Raw genomic sequence first — 20578 nt, 5'->3', positions numbered from 1 at the left:
GCGGCACATTTCTTTGACGTTTCATAGCCACCCTTGATGCTAGAAACATTTATAAACACCTTGTATAACAAAAAATGAAAATTAAATTGTTGTAAAATAGGAATCATCATGAATTGTGATGAATAAAAAAAATGCAATAATTTGATTTTTTCGACTTGAATTTTAATGAAATTTGTTCAGTATTAAAATTGTTAAATTAGCTAGTGCCGAAACCAACATTTCTAATACCTTCAAAGTGCTTGTAATAACGTGTTATCAACTAAAACACAATAATTTGCAATGTTGTCGTAGGTATTTTGTACTAAATTAAAAAAAAAAATATATTTCTTTTATTTTAACTCTAAAAGTTGACTAAGAACTGAAAAAAAACTTGTGTTCTATTCATTCTCAAAGCAATGTAAAATGTATTAGAGAATTTCTATAAAAGAATATAAGATCTAGTGTGTCCTGGAAAACAAAGTTAAAGCCCAGCCGTTGACGTTTCTGTTTTAGTAAAGTTTACGTTCACCAAGAAGCGGCACAACGCGGTACATTGCATTTGACAGTTATCAATACGAGTTTATCAACGACGGACAAATAAGATTGCAAGGCTGACTCGATTACAAATAATAATGATCACCCGATATTACCATTTATTTGTATTTATTCAGTTACTGAAAATAAACAGACACGATCATTGGTCCTTTTTAGATAAGTTTGATGATAATACTAATTGTTTACAGGGGCGCTCGAAAACAGGTCAAGTTTAACCCCGCCGAAAGTGAAACTTACAAAGCTGTCCAGGAAGAACAGCTTGGAGAGTATGTGCAAGAAGTAACTGTACCACCCCAAAGTAGAGTTTATGCTCCTAATAAGGCGATTCCAGCCAAGGTAATGATTAGCTTGATTCTTCTAGAGACGCTATTATCTACCAAAAACATTGTTAATGATAAGGAATGTTATACTATTTGTCTACATATCGTATGATCAATATTTAATGTAATCGAGTCATCCATAAAAGTCAAACCGTATCTGAGGCAAAATTGCAACTAAAGTTTTAAACATCAAAGTCAAGGATTTTCGACGTTTCTTTTAATCTAGCATTAAAACTAATTATTCCTAAACTGGGATTTTTATGTAATTTTTTGAAATTGCGCAAAATTCCATGACCGCAAGTGTAATTACTACAAACAATAATTTTATTTTATAAATATCCTCTTACAACTTTGAAAAATTGCTTTTCATTCATTAGTACTGACTTTTTAAACTCTCTAATTTTGACAAATTTCGAGCCAACTGGCACGATATTACGCTCATTTTGAAACCTGTTCGATCGTAAATATGTACAAGATTGTGAAGACATATTACACATCGTACACATCGTGATTCATCAGATGATTTTCGTTTTTTGGCATCACTGAGTTGTTGGATTAAGAATTACCACGTTTATTTCTTCATTCTTTTTCTATTCTGACAAGATTCAAATTAAAAAACATAATTTTTAAACTATTTATGTAAATATTAGTCTAAATCTTCGTGAACGAAGAAGACAAAGACTGATAGTTTGTTTAAAAAATTATGTATGTTTATACTTTGACATAGTTATTGTTAGTGAATTCTACAACAATAAATCATTCCTGCTCGTTCCTGTTTTTGGTAGATAATACCATGTGATTCAAAAAGATTTTGGTTAGCTACAGTCCGCTGTGGAAAGCTTGAGATTCACAAAACGTACGTCTTGGTTTGAAAATAAATAAAATAAAATAAAAATAAAATAAACGTCAAAACGTTTAGGTTATATGAGCCCCTTAGAAATGGACATTAATATCTATTTCTTAAGTTTGCATTCTCTGATCTGTTCGAATTTCTTAGGTTTTTTTTCAGATTCTCTCAGATGTTAATTTTATTTTTGATTATCTTTGAATTCTTCTGAAATTCTCTATCGATTCTCTTTGTATTATCTAAATAAGTACAATTGTAATAAAATTATTTTTTAGGCGACTTAACTGAAAATGGAATTTTTAGGTCTCATCAGCGGCCTAAAAGTAAGTCTTTTCTGGCCGCAAACATTTTTGGCCGATCTATCGTGGCGCCATCTATCCATAGTTTTGCATATTACATCAAGATACCGATATTACCTCCAATTTTATAATTATTTGGGAAAAATCAAATCGATACACTGCTATAAATTGCAACAAAGACGTGTTGAATTATTGAAAATGTAAATAAAGAAAATATGAACTTTTCTGAAGGATTCATAAATATTTACAATTATTCAGTTGTTATAAATGATTAAATCAATAAATTATAAATAAAAATTAATTAACTTGTAAATTTAGTGATCTCGCCTAAAAAATCTTGTGTGTATCACGGCCAAAAAAGGAACACTTTTTGGCCTTGGTACACAAATAACTATTTCGATTTTTCTGTGAGTAGGTACCTGTACTTTCTCGATTCTCTTGTTTTCTTTAGATTATTTTTAGATTTGCCATGGTGTAAATCTATAATTTCCCTTTTGATTTTTCTATTTAGTTTAATTTTATAATATCTGTTTATTATCTGTAATTATTTAATATCTGTTGTTTATTTACATTACAATATATTCATTTAAAATTATACTTACATTCTTGGTTCTGTTTATATTTTCTAGATTGTGCTTAAATTCTTTGATTGATTTTTCCTCGAATTACATATTTATATTTTCTTTCTTTTTATACTTATTATTTTCGTTAGTCTTCGTCGATTCTATTTAACTTCAATTAAGATTTTCTTTAACTTTTTTTTTGTAATTTTTAGATTCTAAATATTTAAATTCTGCCTAAATAACCCTAAATTTTCGCGATTTTTTTTTGTATTCTTTTTGCTCTTTTTGAGTTCTCTTAAATTAGTGATTTTTACATTTTATATTCATGAATTTCTTTAAGATACTTCGATTTTCATTTTTAAATATTATATTATTCCATTCATTTATTATTCTAATAATTTCAGGAATTTTCCAAGACTTTAGAATTGATGTACGATATATGTATTTTTTCTGATCCTTTAATTCTTTTAGATTGTATAGATTTACCTTAGATTCTTTAAAATTCATTTTAGACTTTTCTTACATTTTCTAAAAACTATATGAGATATTCTTTATATTTTTCTCAAATACTTTAGATCTGTTAAAATTTTTTAGAATTTCCTTAATTTTGATCTAGTTGTAGTATCAAGATTTTATATGTATAAGTAGTTTCATTTTATATTTTCTTTCGAGTCGTCTTAGATTGACTTTAGATTGTATCTAATGTCTATAGATTCTGTTTAGATTTGGTTTATTCTTCGTGGATGCTTTAAATTTTCTTCAGATTATTCTCATATTCTGTTTAAATAAATTTTCTAAGTTTAGATTTTATTTTAAATTTTCTTTAGATTGTGCATGCATCAACCTGCTTAAGTCTTATTAGATTCATCTTGTACAAGGTGTTTATAAATGTTTCTAGCATCAAGGATGGCTCTGAAATTTCTGCCATGCACCATTTTTGCCGCTTTGTTTTCATAGTGAATATGACTATGTTTAACTACATTTAAAACGTCACTCACGACGTTTCAGTTACGGTTTTGTGTCCAAGTCTTTGATTTTCAGATTTCAAACCATAAATAAAATCCGTTTTTTTTAAACTACCAACACCGCAATCTTCTCCTGCATTGCAACCGGCAACGTTGCCTAGGGAGATTTTTGGTGAGAAAATAGTTGTCAAATTTTTGACATTTCTGAAAATTAGGCAGTATTTCCGTTAAAAACGTTTCTTTTACAGCCTGTTGGATTGCAAATCAAAGGATTTAATAGTGAAAAGACTTGGCACAGCCTGAAAGGCCGTTTTGTGTAATCAAATTGTCAATTAGGCAGCTATTTGATTTTATCACCAAAAAGTCACCATCGACGACGTTGCCGGTTGTAAAGTGGTGGGAGAGTGCGGTGTTGGTGGTTTTTTAATAAAAAAACGGACTTTAGAACAGTTTTTGTTTCTAAATTAACTTTACTCTGTGATTGAGGTTACCTTCAAATGACAGTTGAAAAATTTAAACCCACATTTGTAATAAGCGGCAAACTTTTTTGACATTTCATAGCCACCCTTGATGCTAGAAACATTTAACATATAAACACCTTGTATTTACTGTAGTCTCTAAATTTTCTTTGTTTTCTCTTTGTTTTTTCTATAGATTCTTTTTAAACCTTCTAGATTTTTTCGAATTCTCTTTAAATTTTCTATAACTTTATAATTCTTCTTATATTGTCCAGATTTTTCTTAGAATCTCTAATTTCTCGTTAGATTTTCTTTAGTTTTTTCTAAATTTTCTCCAAAATTTCTTTAGATTCCCTCTGTATTTTCACCAGACTACAAATCCACCTTGTTGTTGTGAAATTTTGTTTAGATTATCTCAGCATTTTCTTTATTGTTTAGAATTAAAACTTGGGAGTTATTTAAATCACTGTCAAGTTGAAGTTTGCTGGTTATATTTTTAAAAATGTTAAAAGTGCCTATACTTTCCCCCGAAAGACTTCAGTTCACAAATTCAATACTTTTTAAATACGTATCAGAGTTGTTTGTCTTAAAAACTATGTCGTTTCTTTTCCAGAAAGCCGTCCATCATGTGGTAAACCAGAACCCCCCATTCACCTCCAACAACCTTGGAGACTCGGATGTCATTCAACAAAGTGGTTCCTTTAAAAGGCTGATGTGGAGCGTCCTACCAGAGCACAGCTACTAATGTCTGCAAAAACCCATAAAACGAAATTACCTTGAAGATCCAACGAATTATTACAAAAATTAATGTAGATATCTTTCAAATTATATCGTGCAAATACGTAGAGCCTTACAAACTAATTTTTCGCATTGATAAATTTGATTGGTCTGACGAACGAATGATATACTTTTTCGTATTATGCTTTTTATTATTAGCTTGGACTAATAATGTTGTAAGATATAAATTTTATTGTGGTCGGTGTCGTACCTTGCTAAGTTCTTATTATTATCATAGTCCTAAAATAGACGTTCGATTATTCGGTACTTTGATTCGAATAATCAAGCTTCTAATGTTATTATTATTATTATGTATTACAGTTATTTTTATTCAATTATTTTTTGTTTTAAAATGTTTTAAAAAGTATAAAACGAGTGAATCTAGTCAGATTTTAGTTTAATAGGATGTGCACTAATTTTATCCACCATTTCTGTTAATTGCATGTTAAAAAAGGATTGTTATTTTTGTGGTATAAAAAATATATTTATTTAGAAAGAGTATGTTTTCATGTCGTGCTTAAATAAGAAAAAACAGTAATTAAAAACAGTCTTTATTAAAATTTCCATGAAAAATGGAATACTGATAGAATTGTACGTCTACAATACTACAAGGTTTCTATAAAAGAATATAACATCTAAAAACAAAGGAGTTGAACCCTTAGCAACACTTTGCCACTTAGTTCAAATAGTGAACAATGTTACATCGTCAAATTTTGAGTATTTTAAGACCTACAAAATTTGACAGTTGACGTTTCTTAAATTAGTAGAGATCACGTGGCACATTTTGTCTTGTTTTCAACGCCAACTACGATATTATATTATTTTATAGGGACCAGATATAAGGCTAACAGTCCGCTTTTCTATAATCTCTTTTAGATCTTAACCAACTAGTCAGTCCTATAACAATAAATACGATACTAATACCAATATGGTAGCACCCATAAACAAAATACTGATCTCGTGCGTTTAACGCAAATCCCACATCTTTGGTGACGACAACAGCTGTCAAAATCGATTGAATTGCCAGAGTTATAAAAGTATTAATCCCAAAAACCAAACCATAACTATCGTCACTAATATTTTTCGCAATTTCCGCGCTGACTATAGTGATAATGAAATGGTAAATTCCCCCAAAAATGATGTAACAAATGTAACTCAAAATAATGTGTTGGGTTCTAGACGTATACAACAAAATAAATCCACTGATTAGAGAACAAATCGTCAGTGTGAGTTCGCCTTTTACTTTCCAATCGACTCGTAAAACGCCGGCAAAAAGGGTTCCCATGAAACCTAGAACTGTCAAAACAGATTCAACGGCGCCATTGTAAATAGGAATGTTGGGGTCGTTCTGGATGTCGTTCCATAGCACTTGCATGTAGCACTGCACTTGAATGAAGCCACATGTAGAAAGGGCCCACCAAAACGACCATTTCAAGACGTATTTATTCGAGAAGGACTCGATGAAATGTTTTTTCATCAAAGTAAAAGCATCGAGGAAAGTTCGAGTATATCCTGTTTCGTATTCGAGGTCAGGATGGAAGTAGATTGTGTTCTCAACCCAAGGAAGAAAGAGGCTCCAAATCGTCGCTGCTATCATTGCTAAAAATGTTAAATATTTTCGTATCAACTAGTTATCTTTATGATAATAATATCGGAATACAAACCAGAAAATGTGATATAATTTAATTCATAGTAATCTGCAGATTCCAACGATATCAGCAGTTGGGCCAAAATTCCGGAAATGGCTCGTCCAGCAAGAATTGCAGCTCGAGTATGCGATGTTACTTGTTGGTAGTATTCTTTGGGGACTTTGGCGTAAATGTATGTGTAATATGCCACTTCAGTTGCCATAAAAGTTCCGTAAAAAACCTGCAAAAACGGTCATTTAATTTTTGTTAACTGCCAAGTGTCAAATGAATTTTTCGAATTTGCCGCTTTAATAGGTCCATTAAAGTACTCAATTTGGAGTCGTTTACAGGTATCTACAAGGTGTTTATAAATGTTTCTAGCATCAAGGGTGGCTATGAAATGTCAAAGAAATTTGCCGCTCATTACAAATGTGACTTTCGATTTGTCAACTGACATTTGCAGTTAACCTCAAATATAAAGCAAAGTAAATTTTGAGAAATAAACTATTCCAGTTGTGGTTTAAAACCTGAAAATTAAAAACTGGGGCACAAAACCATAACTAAAACGTCATTGAAGTAAGTAACATTATAAATAATTTTCAAGATAGTTATATTCATTATGTAAACAAAGCGGCAAAATAGTGTACGACAGGAATTCCATAGCCACGCTTGATGCTAGAAACATTTATAAACACCTTGTATAAAAGAACTCAAAGTAGGAAATTTTGTTTTTTAAGAATTGGCAGAACTAATTAGTCTGGCTGTCACCTGTTTCCTGTCAAGTTCTTGGTCAATTTGGATTTTACGATTCGTGTTTAATAAATTGCTGCGTAAACAAAAAATGTATCAATATAATTGAATTGTCCTTTGCGTCCAACAATATTTGTACCTAAATATAATAGATGTGAATACTGGCTGTAAGGTTAGGTTACGTTAAGTCAAAATTCAGTGATAGTCACAAACCACGCACGTTTAGACCCGAAAGTATAGGTATAGTGACCTTGGCATAAGGTTTTATTGGTTTGAAACATGGATAAACGTTTCCCCTACATCCGTTTGATGGCGCTTCAGCCAAAAACCAGCGAAATGTTGATAACAATAGCAACCTGTTTTGTCGATTTAGACACAAGCGACGCGCATGTCAATAATTTGTCATGCGCATTTTGTAAAACAGTTTTTTTAACTTGTTTAGCGCGAAATTTTCTGGTTTTACTCAAGTGTTTGAGTCTGCTTTGTCCAAAAATAAGTTCTTTTCAGAACTATTCACAATCTTGTTTCTAGTTGTGGTAAGTTTCACTGAAATAAATGCAATCACCGTTGATGCAACGTTCATACAACAATTTGTAATGGTTTTCAGATAATTTCGTATATTATCAGCAGTATGGACGAGACAAAAAGTGTGATTTATAAAAATAAATGTTGTGTTCCGGGATGTACTGATAGAATTCAAAAAAGGCATCGGTTCCCAAAAGATGCCAAGTTTTTGAAGAAATGGGTGGCTGCAGTGCGAAATTTAGATTTAGGAAACCTTACCTCGGAAGAGATTTACCGCTCTTACTTTGTTTGCAATAAACATTTTAGTAAGAGTATCTTGTTCCGGGTACAAAACGTGGTCTCCGGAAAGATGCTGTGCCAACACTATTTTTGCCAGGTAAAGAACAAAGACAATTATTATTCAAACAACGATTTATAATCTTTGAATTGTAGTTCCTATCACTATCCAAGTGAGCCCAACATCAACATTAAGCCCAACATGTAGTTTAACTACTCAATCACCTTTTGAAGGTAGGGGTGTTTCAACTTTTGTGAGTAACTAATTTCAAAGCTTTTAGAGTATAATAAATCTATCGATGTTATTGCATCTGAACCGCAGCCTTCAACATCTGGAATGAATTTGTTAAATTTTGAAGCAAGTAATTCAGCCATTCGTGAAATCGGTAAAGTATTTTTTTTCTGGAAGATTTTGTTTTTCTAGGATTTTGTCTAAACTTTAAAGACCGAATTTTGAGCAGTACAAACCTTAAGGTCAAAAATTATTCTTTAAAAGTATATTCATAATTTGAATCATTTCAAAGAAAATTACCTAAAAATAGGATATAGATGCACACAGAACTTACAAATTTATTTTTATTACCTGATTCTTTTCATAAATTTTAAAAATGTGTGAACAGAGTACGCTCCGTACTAGACGGCCATTGTATTTTATTTATTCTAATTTTGGGAATTTGGCCGGTATGTGTTATGTTTGCGCCGTTTCTTTAAAAAATAAACAGTGTTGTTGAGATTGACGAATGCTATGCATAGTGTAAAATCTGATTTCGACTAGTCTAGTCTAGTTGATCGTACTTATTGTAAAAATAAATATAATTTAGCAATATTTTTTTAAGTGAATACGTAGATTTCGTAAATAAAAATAAAAATTTTTGAGTAGTTATAAATGCCAAATCAGCGTTACTGTATGTTAGTTAAATACAGACACTCTATTATATTTTGACATATTTCTTAAGAAAACACTTTTTTACCTTAATATTGTTGTTCCACTTGTATAAACGTGATGAATAGAGTTCGGACAAAATATTAAAAATATTCGGTCCTGGGCTCATCAGAGCGCGATCAAAGCCTGACCTTATCAGTAACTAATTATGATAGAGCAATCTAGGCGGAGAAAGACAACAGCTAATAGGACAGTCCTTACGTTAAAATGAAATCAGTCATCGATTACTTACAGATATCCAGGAAAATATATGAGTATAGAACAGTATTTACAACACTATTGATTTTGTAGGTCCCCAAAAAAGAAGAGGAATTCTGTATTCTGTGGGTGTTACCAGAGCAATGGACTTGACTCCCCGCTGCAAAAAGTTTTACAAGTCTTTTGGAGAATGGGCAAAAAGAACGGCAAAGGCAAACCAGAATGTCAAAAATATGAAAAAACGTTTGGTTCAAGCTGAAAGAGCCCTTAAAAACCCAAGTTTGGCCAATTATTTACACCCTGTAAATGAAGCCACTCAGATGTTTATTATGCAGCAGATTCGAACACAGCGCATAAATCCTCGTGGCCGAAGATTCACGCTTAATGAAAAACTTCTGGCACTTTCTCTATTAAAAAGCAGTGGAAAATGCTATAAACTGATTTCAAAAATTTTTGCCATGCCGTCGCCACGAACACTAAGTAGCCTATTAAGTAAAGTGCCATTTAGTCCCGGAATAAACAATTCAATATTTCATAGCCTTGAGGTAGCGGTTAAAAAACTCAAAAACAAAAATGACCGATTTTGCGCTCTTGTTTTTGATGAAATGTCACTGTCCTCATTATTGCAATACAATTGCCAGCAAGACCTAGTTGTGGGCATTGAAGATAATGGTGAAAACAGGGTTCCACGGATAGCAAGTTCAGTGAATGTTTTCATGCTAAAGGGTTTGAACCGACAATGGAAACAGGCCCTTGCATTTACATTTAGCGCTGGCCCAATAAAGTCACTGCCATTAAAAAAGCTGATAAAAAAATTGATTACAGAATGTCAGAAGGTTGGATTAGAAATCCTTTGCACAATTTGCGATCAAGGGAGTGCCAACCAAGCGGCAATCAACAGCTTGGTTCGTGAATCAAATAAGCAGGACAACAATTTTTTGAGCTTTACGGTGCACGATAAGGAAATTGTTGCACTATATGATGTGCCTCATTTATTTAAAGGAATTCGAAATAATTTTTTGAACAAAAATATTTATTTTGAAAGCCAAAATACCCAGAAGGTCGGAAAATGGAGCCACATCGAACAGCTATACCTTTTAGATAAACTAGACGATACTCGATTGTGTCCAAAATTAACCGATGGGCATATCTACCCAAATAAAATGAACAAAATGAAGGTTTCAATTATGGCACAAGTTTTCAGCCATAAGGTGGGTTCTCTTCTAAAACGAATATCGTTTAGAGGTAAGGTTTAATGATGTGATAATTTATTGTTAACTTGTATTCATTGTAGACACCAGAGGGGAATATAATTTACCACCAGAGGCTGCCGATACGCGAGAGTTAATTTTGTTTTTGGACACCCTTTTTGATAGCCTTAATGGCAACACAAAACTAGCTCCTACTGGGAAACCTCTAAAAGGATGTGTTACAACTTATTCGCAGCACGAGGATTTTTGGAGGGATGCCTGTCGCTTTTTAAAAAACTTCAAGTTTTATGATCAAGAAAAGCGGAAGTTTATCAAAGTCCCTTCTGTAATAAATTTGTGCTCAACTCTAAATGGTTTCATAGAATTGAAGTACATACTATGTTCAAAAATGAAGTACTTCCTTCCAAGAGCCTTCAATCAGGACTGCCTGGAAAATTTTTTTTCGCGATAAGAAGCCATGGTCGAAGAGAAACGGCGCCTGATGCAGCTCATTTCATTAATTCCTTCAAGGCGTTGGTAGTAAACAATTTTATGGCGCATCATTCTCCCGCATCAAATTGCGAAGCAGATCGGACAACCGGAGCTTTGGATAATTTGAGGTCCTTTTTTACAAGTTCAGAAACCAATATAAATGCAGCGTCCGATTTAAAACCAAGTTTTTCATTGCCAAAAGGAGGATTTTCCGCGAAAAAGACCAGAGTTGCCAGATCCACGATCGCCTACTTTGCAGGATATATTGGGAGAAAAGCGTTAAGGGGAAGAAATTGTACCATTTGTAAGCAACAATTAACTGCCAGTGATGGGGACGTGCCTTTAGAAGTTATAGAAGGAAGTCAGTACAACGGGTCGACCTTATTTAAACCTGGTAGCTTTTTATATTTTGTTGTATCGCAGGCCTGTGCGTATTTATTTTATTTGATGCCTCGTTATTGCAATAGTAATAATCTGGGTAAACATTTGCAAACATTCTTGCATACACAAATTACAATGAATGTTTTTAAGTGTAACGATCATTCGGATCTTCCAAACTATATTTCATCATTAATTGTAAAGGTTCTGTTGCACTTTTGGTGCAAACAAGTGAACCGAATTCTAAAAGGCCAGGATGAAAAATTTGTATTATTTTTAAAAACCAAACCGAATCAAAATTTAATTGATCCTATCAAATATCAGGCCAGGCAAAAATATTTGTCCAAATTAAAACGTAAAAACACATAGATTTTTCGGCTAGGATTTGGTAATTTGGGCGTTGAGAAGTTATGCGCATGTCTTTTGAAGTAGTCAACTCTTTTTATTTCATAAACGAAACTTTTTTACACAACTCAAATATAATTCATTCAAAATTAGTGTAAAAGTACTGATCCCTCTGAGTTTGATTCGACAATGAAATTTTATATTTGTGCCTAAAATAGTTATATAATCATAAATTCGTCATTATCTTTAAAACATCTGAAAAATACAAACTAACAACCTCATTTCCTTGTTGTTTTACTATTTCTCAAATTGATGTAACAAAAGAATGGTACATTTAGCAAAAGTACGTTTCGTACATCGTACCACAGTTTTTTAACGATGATTTTTTCAAATATGTTGCAAACTTTGACGAAATATTTTTTGTTTGTAGTACAATAAAATTCAGTTTGTCCGAAAAAAATTACAAAATTTTGCAACGTATCATAAAACATCTACGTTATAAAACCATAGTACCTTGTACGGAATGTGGTTTCGGCAATTTTCGTTATAAAAAAAAATAAATAAACGTAATACTAAAAATCTCTTCATTTATATTTCCCGCCTAGCAAAATAGTTTCCCCTACAACCACTTTGTCGCTAGTGTTTTCCCCCTCCTTTTAGTATTGGAGTTTCGTGTCTAAGCCTACGTGGTTTGTGGTGATAGTGAAACTCAATAAATGTCAAATTTTAAATTGAATTTGAAAATCAAGTGGCAAGTCGTGGTTACAAAACCATTACCAATCGTGTAAAACGAAAAGTCTTAGAATTGGAAAATTTAAATTTTTTATTAAAAAAAGGGTGCAAATTCGAAAAAATAGTATAAAGGACTTGTTTTATAATAATAATAATAATGGCATTGGTGCACTCGCCCCATACAAAACTCGCCTACGACTCGTTTTGTACACCGGGAACTCGTCCACCAAATAGGCCATTATAAAACACGTTCTTTAATACAAGGTGTTTATAAATGTTTCTAGCATCAAGGGCAGTGACATGTTATAATGGGTGCGATTTTGGTTCTCTAACGATAATTATCGGTACCGAGCATTTCGTTTGTTTACATCACGTGACCATTTTATTTCTCTGTTTTATCGGTCCCGCGGACGAAATTTTGCCAAAAGAGCGACACTATTCTAAGACTTAAGTCTGCCTTAACACAATGCATGCCGTTTTGGCTCTCAAACGATTAATAAATATTTTTGTTAGTAATTTTTCAGAGATCTCATTGAGGTTGGTAATTTGGTTCTCCCTAACACGTCAAGCGCTGTTGCCACATCTTTTTGTTAAACGCTAACTTCAAGTGTATTTTGAAAAGTTAATATCTAACCTAACAAGTGTCGCAGAGCATGTAAACCTGCAATTTAAACCTTCAAGAAGCCTTTTTATAATGATAACAATATTTGTTTTTGTGAACCATCGCACGAAGCAGTGTATTTTTTTCGATTTCTGACGTCCGCCGTAACAAAAGTTGGCCTGATAGTTTTTTAACTGTTATATGCCGGTAATGTTACTTCTCTTGGGTGTTACTTAACATTTACGAAAACTTCGCTCCTCAGGTTTGATTTTAACAAGGATTTATCGGCAATCTTCCGATTCCGGTTCAAGTTTGGTCAAGTGTGTTACTTTTTAAAACATGTGCAATTTGGCTTAATTTTATTCCTTTCGCAAGAACGGGGAATAGAAGGGTTAAGTCAGGAATCGTTTAAAAGGCAACTCCGTAATAGTTGATGCATTCAATCTTCCCTACGAATAGTAAAAAACATCTCATTTTAGAAAATAGATAATATACATTTCTATTTCAGTTTAGTGAATTTTTTAAAGACACAATGAATAACTTGATGTCATGTGAGAACCTGACCTGACTCCGCACATACCAGTGGCGACTCGCCATATGAGGCAAATTAGGCTGCGCCTCACCACTTTTGTATCTGGCAAATTTAAAATCATACTAAATTTATTATTATACTTTTGTATATAAATTTTAACATTAATGATCACTTATTATAATCATAACCCTTGAAAAAAAATAGAATTCAGTTTGTTGTTTAGAATATATCGCATAAGGCTCATCATTTTCAGTTTCAGTTCCACTCATTTTACATGCGATATTCACGCGAACTGGAACATCTCCAGATGACCCGATGTACTCGGTAATCTTCGTCGTACAATATTTTGTAATTGTATTAAATTTACCTACTCCTGGAGGACGTGTGATGACTTTTATCTGGTTTAATCTGTTCTATAGATTTAATTATACCCAATGCGGTATTCTACATAAGAGGTAACTTATGGTTACTCCTAGCCTTTAAAAAGATTCCAAGATACCAGGAAGCATGTCAAAAATACATAGTGAACAACACAAAAAAGAAATTTGGAAATCCCAAACGCCCAAATTTAAAATTGTTTCTAATGATAAACTTAAAAATCGTTCTAATAGGAGAACAATTGAATTGCACTTCAGATAGTTGTGCTAATTTTAAAGAATTTATTGGCTAGATTAATATTTATAGATATTTTCACAAATCAATTCAAAAACAAAATTTAATACCATATTACCAATTTAGGTGTAATCTATAATGAGCCTCACCTTCCCAAGTGATCACAAACTGTAAAATGGAAGTTACCAATGTTTTTGATCAGAAAGCTAACCGCTCGCAAGTAGAAGTGCTCGATGCCTCATTTGGCTATTTGATAATGTCCTACCTTTTGACACTGTTTTAATCCACAGCAGATCCTTCAAAGGTTTCAGATATATTCTTGTATTGAGCCGTTGTTGTGAGGTTCTAATAAATAATTTTAAAAGATGCAATACAAGATGATCGAAGTGTTAACCACGACGTTGAGGCTGATATTATCATTCTATTGCAAAGTTCTGAATTATATATTTTCTTTTATTTTGTTGGTAACTATTTGATTATTTATTCTCTTGGCCACTCACATTCTCAATTCAATTCCAAACCTCGCTAGTTCTACTGTTCATAAACTGAACGTAGAATTTTTTTCTTGCCCAAAATTGGCATATGAAACTGTTCAGAGTTGTTGGTTTTTACTAGACTTAGCAGCTCTGGCTTCTAAATATTTTGGTTTCAAATGGACACCAACGCCTTAAATAAAAATGTTTCCATTTTATAATTATTCCAAAGATAAAACAAGTAGCAAACTTCTTTGTATGGACATTAATGTAAGATTTTGGAACAATCCATCAAAAAGGAAAGAAAAATCAGCCTTTGCTGTCCAGTTAATTTTTTACACACAATGTTCTTCATGTTTCATCTAAATAATGAAAAACTAACCTTAGAAATAAATATAATACATTCGTGAATTTAGCCATCGTCGCATTTCTCAATTGAATTATGTTAATAAACGTTAATTTGTAATTTCGCTTGTCTTTCGTAGTGAGTAAACAAACTGTTGAGGTTATGTACTACCGAAAACATCTTTTCGTCTGGGTTCAGGCTGCCGAGAAGTTTTTTGTTGCAGTACCGATAATAGCTGCGTAAGTAACGAAAACAATAGCGTCAGTACTGTCAACTAGGATGACGTCATTGACTTGTACATTGACTTGGACAAAAGTCAGATAAGAAATACATGTTCTATGGTATGAACTGTCAAGAAAATATTTGGTTATAATGTTTTAAAGGCTTTCTTATGGCTTTGTTCCGTTCAGACCATGGGGCAGACTTACTCATTTACTTCGTAGTGCCCTTAGACAACATCAATTCGAACCATTTTGCATGTTTTTTAAAAATTTTGGATCGGTAGAAAACAAGTGTGAAATTATCGTCATCTCGAATAATATGTGGCAACAGCGCATCAATTTTTACGGTTGGTGAAAACCGAAAAGTAACCAAACGAAATACTCGGTACCGATAATTATCGTTAGGAGAACCAAAATCGCACCCAATATACCTAGACGGTGAAAAGCTGGTGGTGGGGGTAGAAATCCGTGTTCCTAGCATGGGCCATCTTGAAAATAGCATTTGTGTATGCAATGATATTAATTTGATACACCGGCGTATCAAATGTTGCCTATATTTCAAAATCTGTTTTACATTTTAAAAGGTAAAAAAAATGTTATTATAACTTTTCTAAGATGTTTTTTTAAGGATGGCATTAAAATAAGTTGACAAGCGTCGTTATTGATTAAATAATGAGTTAAATAATAATTTATTTGTAAGAAGTTAATGGTAGTCTGTTTTCTTTTTTTTGTTGTAGAATTCTCAGTGATTTTTGATAAAATAGTTCTATTTTATTGTAATCCAATGATAATGAGTGTAAATACTAAATGGTCTGTAGTTTTTATAATGTATAATGTATAATTTTAATGTATAAAAATAACCAAAAATTGTAACAGTGATCAGTTTTGAAAATTTTTAAAATGGTTAAATAAAACCTAGTTTTTAATTAAAGCTCTTGTTTATTATTTTGGTCGTTTGGTTATATAACTTTAGTTATAATTTATCAAATTTTGCATGTTTCTTTAGACTATTTTCGGTGGTTTATTTACACTTAGAGTAAAACATTACAGTTAAAAATTGCGGGTTGCCTAAAAATTTAAATCCACTATTTCCAGTATGGCTGGTGAGTAGGAACATCATGGCGGGTACTTTGCACCATCTAGGTTATTTAGTTAAAGTCAATGATCAAGGGTGACTATGAAGTGTCAAAGAAATTTGCCGCTCATTACAAATATGGGTTTCCATTTGTCAACTGACATTTGCAGTTAACCTCAAACATGAAGCAAAGTAAATTTTGAGAAATAAACTGTTCCAGTTGTGATTTAAAACCTGAAAATCGAAAACTTGGACAGAAAACCGTCACTAAAACGTCATTGAAGTAAGTAACATTATAAATAATTTTCAAGATAGTTATATTCACTATGAAAACAAAGCGGCAAAATAGTGTACGACAGGAATTCCAAAGCCGCGCTTGATGCTAGAAACATTTATAAACACCTTGTATATGTACTATATCATCATGTGCCACTAGATAAATCAATTTTGAATGACAAAATCCTGTCCAAAATTCTCTATCATATTCTCTCTCCTATCTAGTCAATTCATAAAGTGTAAAGCACACATTATACAGGGTGTCTGAGGCGCGAGTTCTGGGACACCCCAGAATGGGTAATGAAAAAAAGGCGCTCATGCTACCTACCTATCATGTTGCAGTTAATTCTTTTTTAAGCCCAAATTAGAAAACCAAAACGAAATTTGTGCTTTTTTTAACAAAGTTAGAAAGTTTCGTTTATAAACGATCAAACTTTTTATAACAATTTCATTGTTAGACATCACATTTTTTACAGTTAATGACATTCTGTGTCAAAAAAAAGACAAAAAGTGCTTTCAAACAATTTTTTTAAACTTTTTAAATTACTATTTCTTGGTTTTGTAGAAAATTTTTCAATGTTGCAACATTTTAAACCTCTTAGTATTAGTTACTTAGTTATGGAGACTGGCGAATGTAAAATTTTATTAAAAAGGTTTGAACAGCATTGCCTTTTTCCTTTGAAAAAAATCATATTGTAAAAAGGAGAGATTTAGATCATGTTTTAATTTCTGAGATGGTTTAACTGAAAAGGACATGGTACTCCAATAATGGGCAGTTTTTTCATCATTCTGTATATTTCATTATTACCGTCACTTTTGACAAAATGTATTAAGTTTCATAAGTCAAATTGATAGTAATCCATAGACTACACTCAAGTTTCCAAATTGTCAGATAAATAACGTCCAAAATAATTTGGCCACTAGTGTTTTTCACCTTGACAGTTATTTTGACATAAAATTTACTATAGGTAAAATACGAACGTGACCGAATAACGTATTTTAAACGTCATTTTTTAATAAACTTATGACCCTGGTAATTTTAACATTGCAAATTGACATTTTCATCTTTAGAAAGAAGTTTTTGAATATTTCTCGAAAAAACAGTTAATGAGCTTGATTACTAGATTAGATTATTAATTGGACCAAATTAAAGGATGCTAAAACAAAAAAGCAAAATATTGAAATTTTTATTTTTTGAACAAATCAATAATTTCCAAAATCTTTCTAAAAAATTGTAGCTCTGGTAATTTTAACCGAACAGAAATAAAATTTGATAAAACGAGCAGTCCTTTCATCAACAGATTTTTTTTAATTTTCGTCTTTAGAAAAAATTGAAAATTAAAAAAAAATAAACATTAGAAAATTTGGCGAGGCTGGTGATTTTAATTTGCATATTGATTGTGGCAACTTATAAGATTCTAGAGTAAGTGGTAAAAATTAGAAATATTAATTTTAAGAACAAACTAAAAATTTTGAATATTTTTCAAAACTAAAAAAAAAATGCCCATTGCGAAAACCGAAATAGTCGGATTATAGCATACACTTTACCCAATTAGTGTTTCAGATTTTAGAAGACACACATTATTGTATTTGTTTAAAGTATAAATCTTGCTATACAGTTACAATCAAAATAAACGGGTACACTTCTTTTGTTATTGTAGAAAGGATTAAAAACGAATCTATCAATCTTCTAGTAAGACGTCATCAGAACAACTAAGTAAACAATTAATTGTACATAAAACGAAAATACAAGGTGTTTATAAACGTTTCTAGCATTAAAGATGGCTCTGGAATTCCTGTCATGCATTACTTTGCCGCTTTGTTTTCATAGTGAATATGACTATCCTGAAAATGATTTATGTCACTTGCGCCAACGACGGTTTTGTGTCCAAGTTTATGATTTTTAGGTTTTAAACCACAACTAGAACAGTTTTTTTTCAAAACATACTTTGCTCCATGATTAAGGTTAACTACAAATGTCAGTTGAAAAATCTAAACCCACATTTGTAATAAGCGGCAAATTGTTTTGACATTTCATAGCCACCCTTGATGCTAGAAACATTTATAAACACCTTGTAAATAGTCAAAATAGACTATCGTATAGTCACAGCGTTTTAGCTTCTCGAAGAAAACATTGTCAATGTTTTCAATTTCTTTTATTAATGTCTATTAGACCTACAGTAATAATCATAAAACAGTGAAGGCCAAAATAAAGCGCCACAGCTCTTGAACGACATAGCCATCCAGACCAAAAATTAAACTGTGAATTACTAATCGAAATTTATCATATTTATAATGATGGGCACTTAATAAGTATTAACCTACAAGAAGTGGAATATAAATTAAAAGAAAATTAGCAAACCACTGTGTAAGTAGCCTACAACTGCAAGCATGTCTTTTCTTTGTTTCATAGTTTTTATTGTTAAGCCTACAATAATTTATCATTATGCCTACTTTGAAAGCCTGTTTTAAACAGCTCAACTTTGAAAAACATGTGGTTCAAAACTTGTACTACGTACTTAATTTTGGCCGCCACTGTGTCAATTTCATTCATTGTTGAAATCCTCATTTACATAACTAAATCCTATAAACATTGTTCCAAGACGACAAAATTTTTCTTTTGTACCCCAAAACACGACCTTTGCTAAAAATTACACGATGGAATAAAAAATCTAACCGACTGCAGATTGGGTGGTTGCCTCGTGTTAAAGTATTCTTGATTGCCTGTCTCAACCATTTACAAGTCTAGTGGAATCTGAAGCCTATACTTAAAACTGTCAAAAGTGATTTTGGCGCTTATTTTAAATAACTTTAATTCGACATAAGACTTAACTATCCTAGCTTTGCTAGTCTTAAAACTAGAAATGAAATTTTCTTACTTCAAGCACTTGTAGTTCCACCAGCGATTTGGTCCACAGCAACATGCTCCATACCACCACCCCCGATGCTCCAAGTAACACAATCAAAGGTTTGTACCTGCATAGATCCGTGATGAGAAAAACCAGGAAAGACTGTGCTAGGTAACTGTATGTTCCCACGGGATAAACTTGTTCGGTGACTTGCTCCTTGCTGACATTCCTCCAGGGCCCCACGAGAAACTCATAAATGAACGGTTCGGACGGACGAATCTCTTTCAAAAATCCAAAAATGGACAACAGGAGAGACACTTTAACCCAATCGTGCATGGTGGCACTTTAGTTAAGTACTGAACACTTGTACTTGAGATTGGAGCAAAGTCACAGTTTGACCTTTCTATTTTTCAATCGGTATTACATCACTACAACGATTTCGCTTGTTCAGGGGTTAACTGGGCTTCATTTTACACATTATGCATATTCGTTGATTCGAACAATTTGGTGTAACTCGAAGGTTATTTGCAATAGACAGCGACACGAGACAACTTTAGAAAAGGAAGGACGATTCCAAGAAATAAAAATGTTTGCACAAGCGATTATTCGCGGTTTTAAGTAGATCACACGCCCTTCGATTGCACCATTTTACGCAGACTTTTATTTTACTACACAGTCCCAATTTTCGAGAATTACGCAAGTTGTTTTTGAATTTTCCGCTCTACTGTGTCTGGTCACACAACAGCTGTTTCAAGGTTACGTCTTCAACTTTCTCGTTTCGGGTCAGCGCCATCTGTCCGTGGTTTTCAGAATAGAGTTGCAAGTGCTGTTTCCGAGGCTGTATTTATGAAAATTATTTGAATTTCAGTTAAATAAACTTGTCGAAAAGAGATTGATGGTGGCTGATGGCACATCTGCGTGAGCTTCTGTTGTGAATAAGCGAAAAAGTGTGCGGGACATAACGAGTTCATAAGGAATCCGGCCATGTTTATTGCAGACAGATACTCGAAAGTAGGCTTCGCGTTTGTGCTTTGTTTTGAGTGAAAATCCCTGCTTTTCTCGTTAGCTGTGATTTATGTGTTTTCCTTTGAGACGATGGAATCAACAGATAGAGGTATGTAATTCATTTATTCTTATTTTGGTGGAATTTAGAGGGATTCCAAACACAAAGGGCAATGACAAAGTCAGGGTCGAGCTATTTGGTTCAGTGACCGCATTTCAACTCAAACAGCAAATTGTCTTATTATTCATGATACAAAAAGCGTTTGTGTTCGCCGAGGATTTACTTGGAAGTGAACAAGAGTATTATTTTCCTATATTAACAACGAGAAAGTATTAATTAACATTTAATTTGGTAAAATTCGTATGTGGCC

General features: G+C 32.5%; 3 protein-coding genes across 4 annotated transcripts in view; 2 read left to right on the top strand and 1 right to left on the bottom strand.

The window, feature by feature from the left end:
• The window catches only part of Zasp66 (PDZ_signaling and DUF4749 domain-containing protein Zasp66), a 47858-nt gene extending 42597 nt beyond the window's left edge, over positions 1-5261 (top strand). For both annotated transcript variants that reach the window (XM_088037218.1, XM_088037217.1), the window contains 2 exons: positions 723-870; positions 4600-5261. In XM_088037218.1, coding sequence (XP_087893344.1) covers positions 723-870; positions 4600-4731 — 280 coding nt within the window. In that variant the 3' untranslated portion in view covers positions 4732-5261. The remainder of the gene's footprint in view (positions 1-722; positions 871-4599) is intronic.
• Positions 5262-5298: 37 nt separating this feature from the next.
• LOC148173783 (thiamine transporter 1-like) lies at positions 5299-19949 on the bottom strand. Its single transcript, XM_088037215.1, has 3 exons — positions 19236-19949; positions 6428-6632; positions 5299-6362 (listed from the first exon to the last, which is right to left on the bottom strand). The coding sequence occupies exons 1-3, from the start codon at positions 19539-19541 to the stop codon at positions 5608-5610; spliced, it is 1266 nt and encodes a 421-aa protein (XP_087893341.1). The 5' UTR covers positions 19542-19949; the 3' UTR covers positions 5299-5607.
• The window catches only part of usp (retinoid X receptor ultraspiracle), a 34213-nt gene continuing 33584 nt past the window's right edge, over positions 19950-20578 (top strand). The window contains exon 1 of the mRNA XM_088037214.1: positions 19950-20319. Coding sequence (XP_087893340.1) covers positions 20301-20319 — 19 coding nt within the window. The 5' untranslated portion in view covers positions 19950-20300. The remainder of the gene's footprint in view (positions 20320-20578) is intronic.

The sequence above is a fragment of the Gnatocerus cornutus genome, chromosome 5 (genome assembly GCF_029298725.1).
Source record: "Gnatocerus cornutus isolate USDA-ARS CGAHR chromosome 5, icGnaCorn1.1, whole genome shotgun sequence".
NCBI lineage: Eukaryota > Metazoa > Arthropoda > Insecta > Coleoptera > Tenebrionidae > Gnatocerus > Gnatocerus cornutus.
This window is presented reverse-complemented; position numbering and strand designations above follow the sequence as displayed.

Bases quoted from the DNA above. Each gene is read 5' to 3' on its own strand.
- LOC148173783 (XM_088037215.1), bottom strand. From the start codon at position 19,541: ATGCACGATTGGGTTAAAGTGTCTCTCCTGTTGTCCATTTTTGGATTT. The intron at 6,633-19,235 runs GTAAGAAAATTT...CCGTTTTTGCAG, and splicing joins TGGAACTACAAGTGCTTGAA to GTTTTTTACGGAACTTTTAT. The intron at 6,363-6,427 runs GTTTGTATTCCG...TAACATTTTTAG, and splicing joins AAATTATATCACATTTTCTG to CAATGATAGCAGCGACGATT.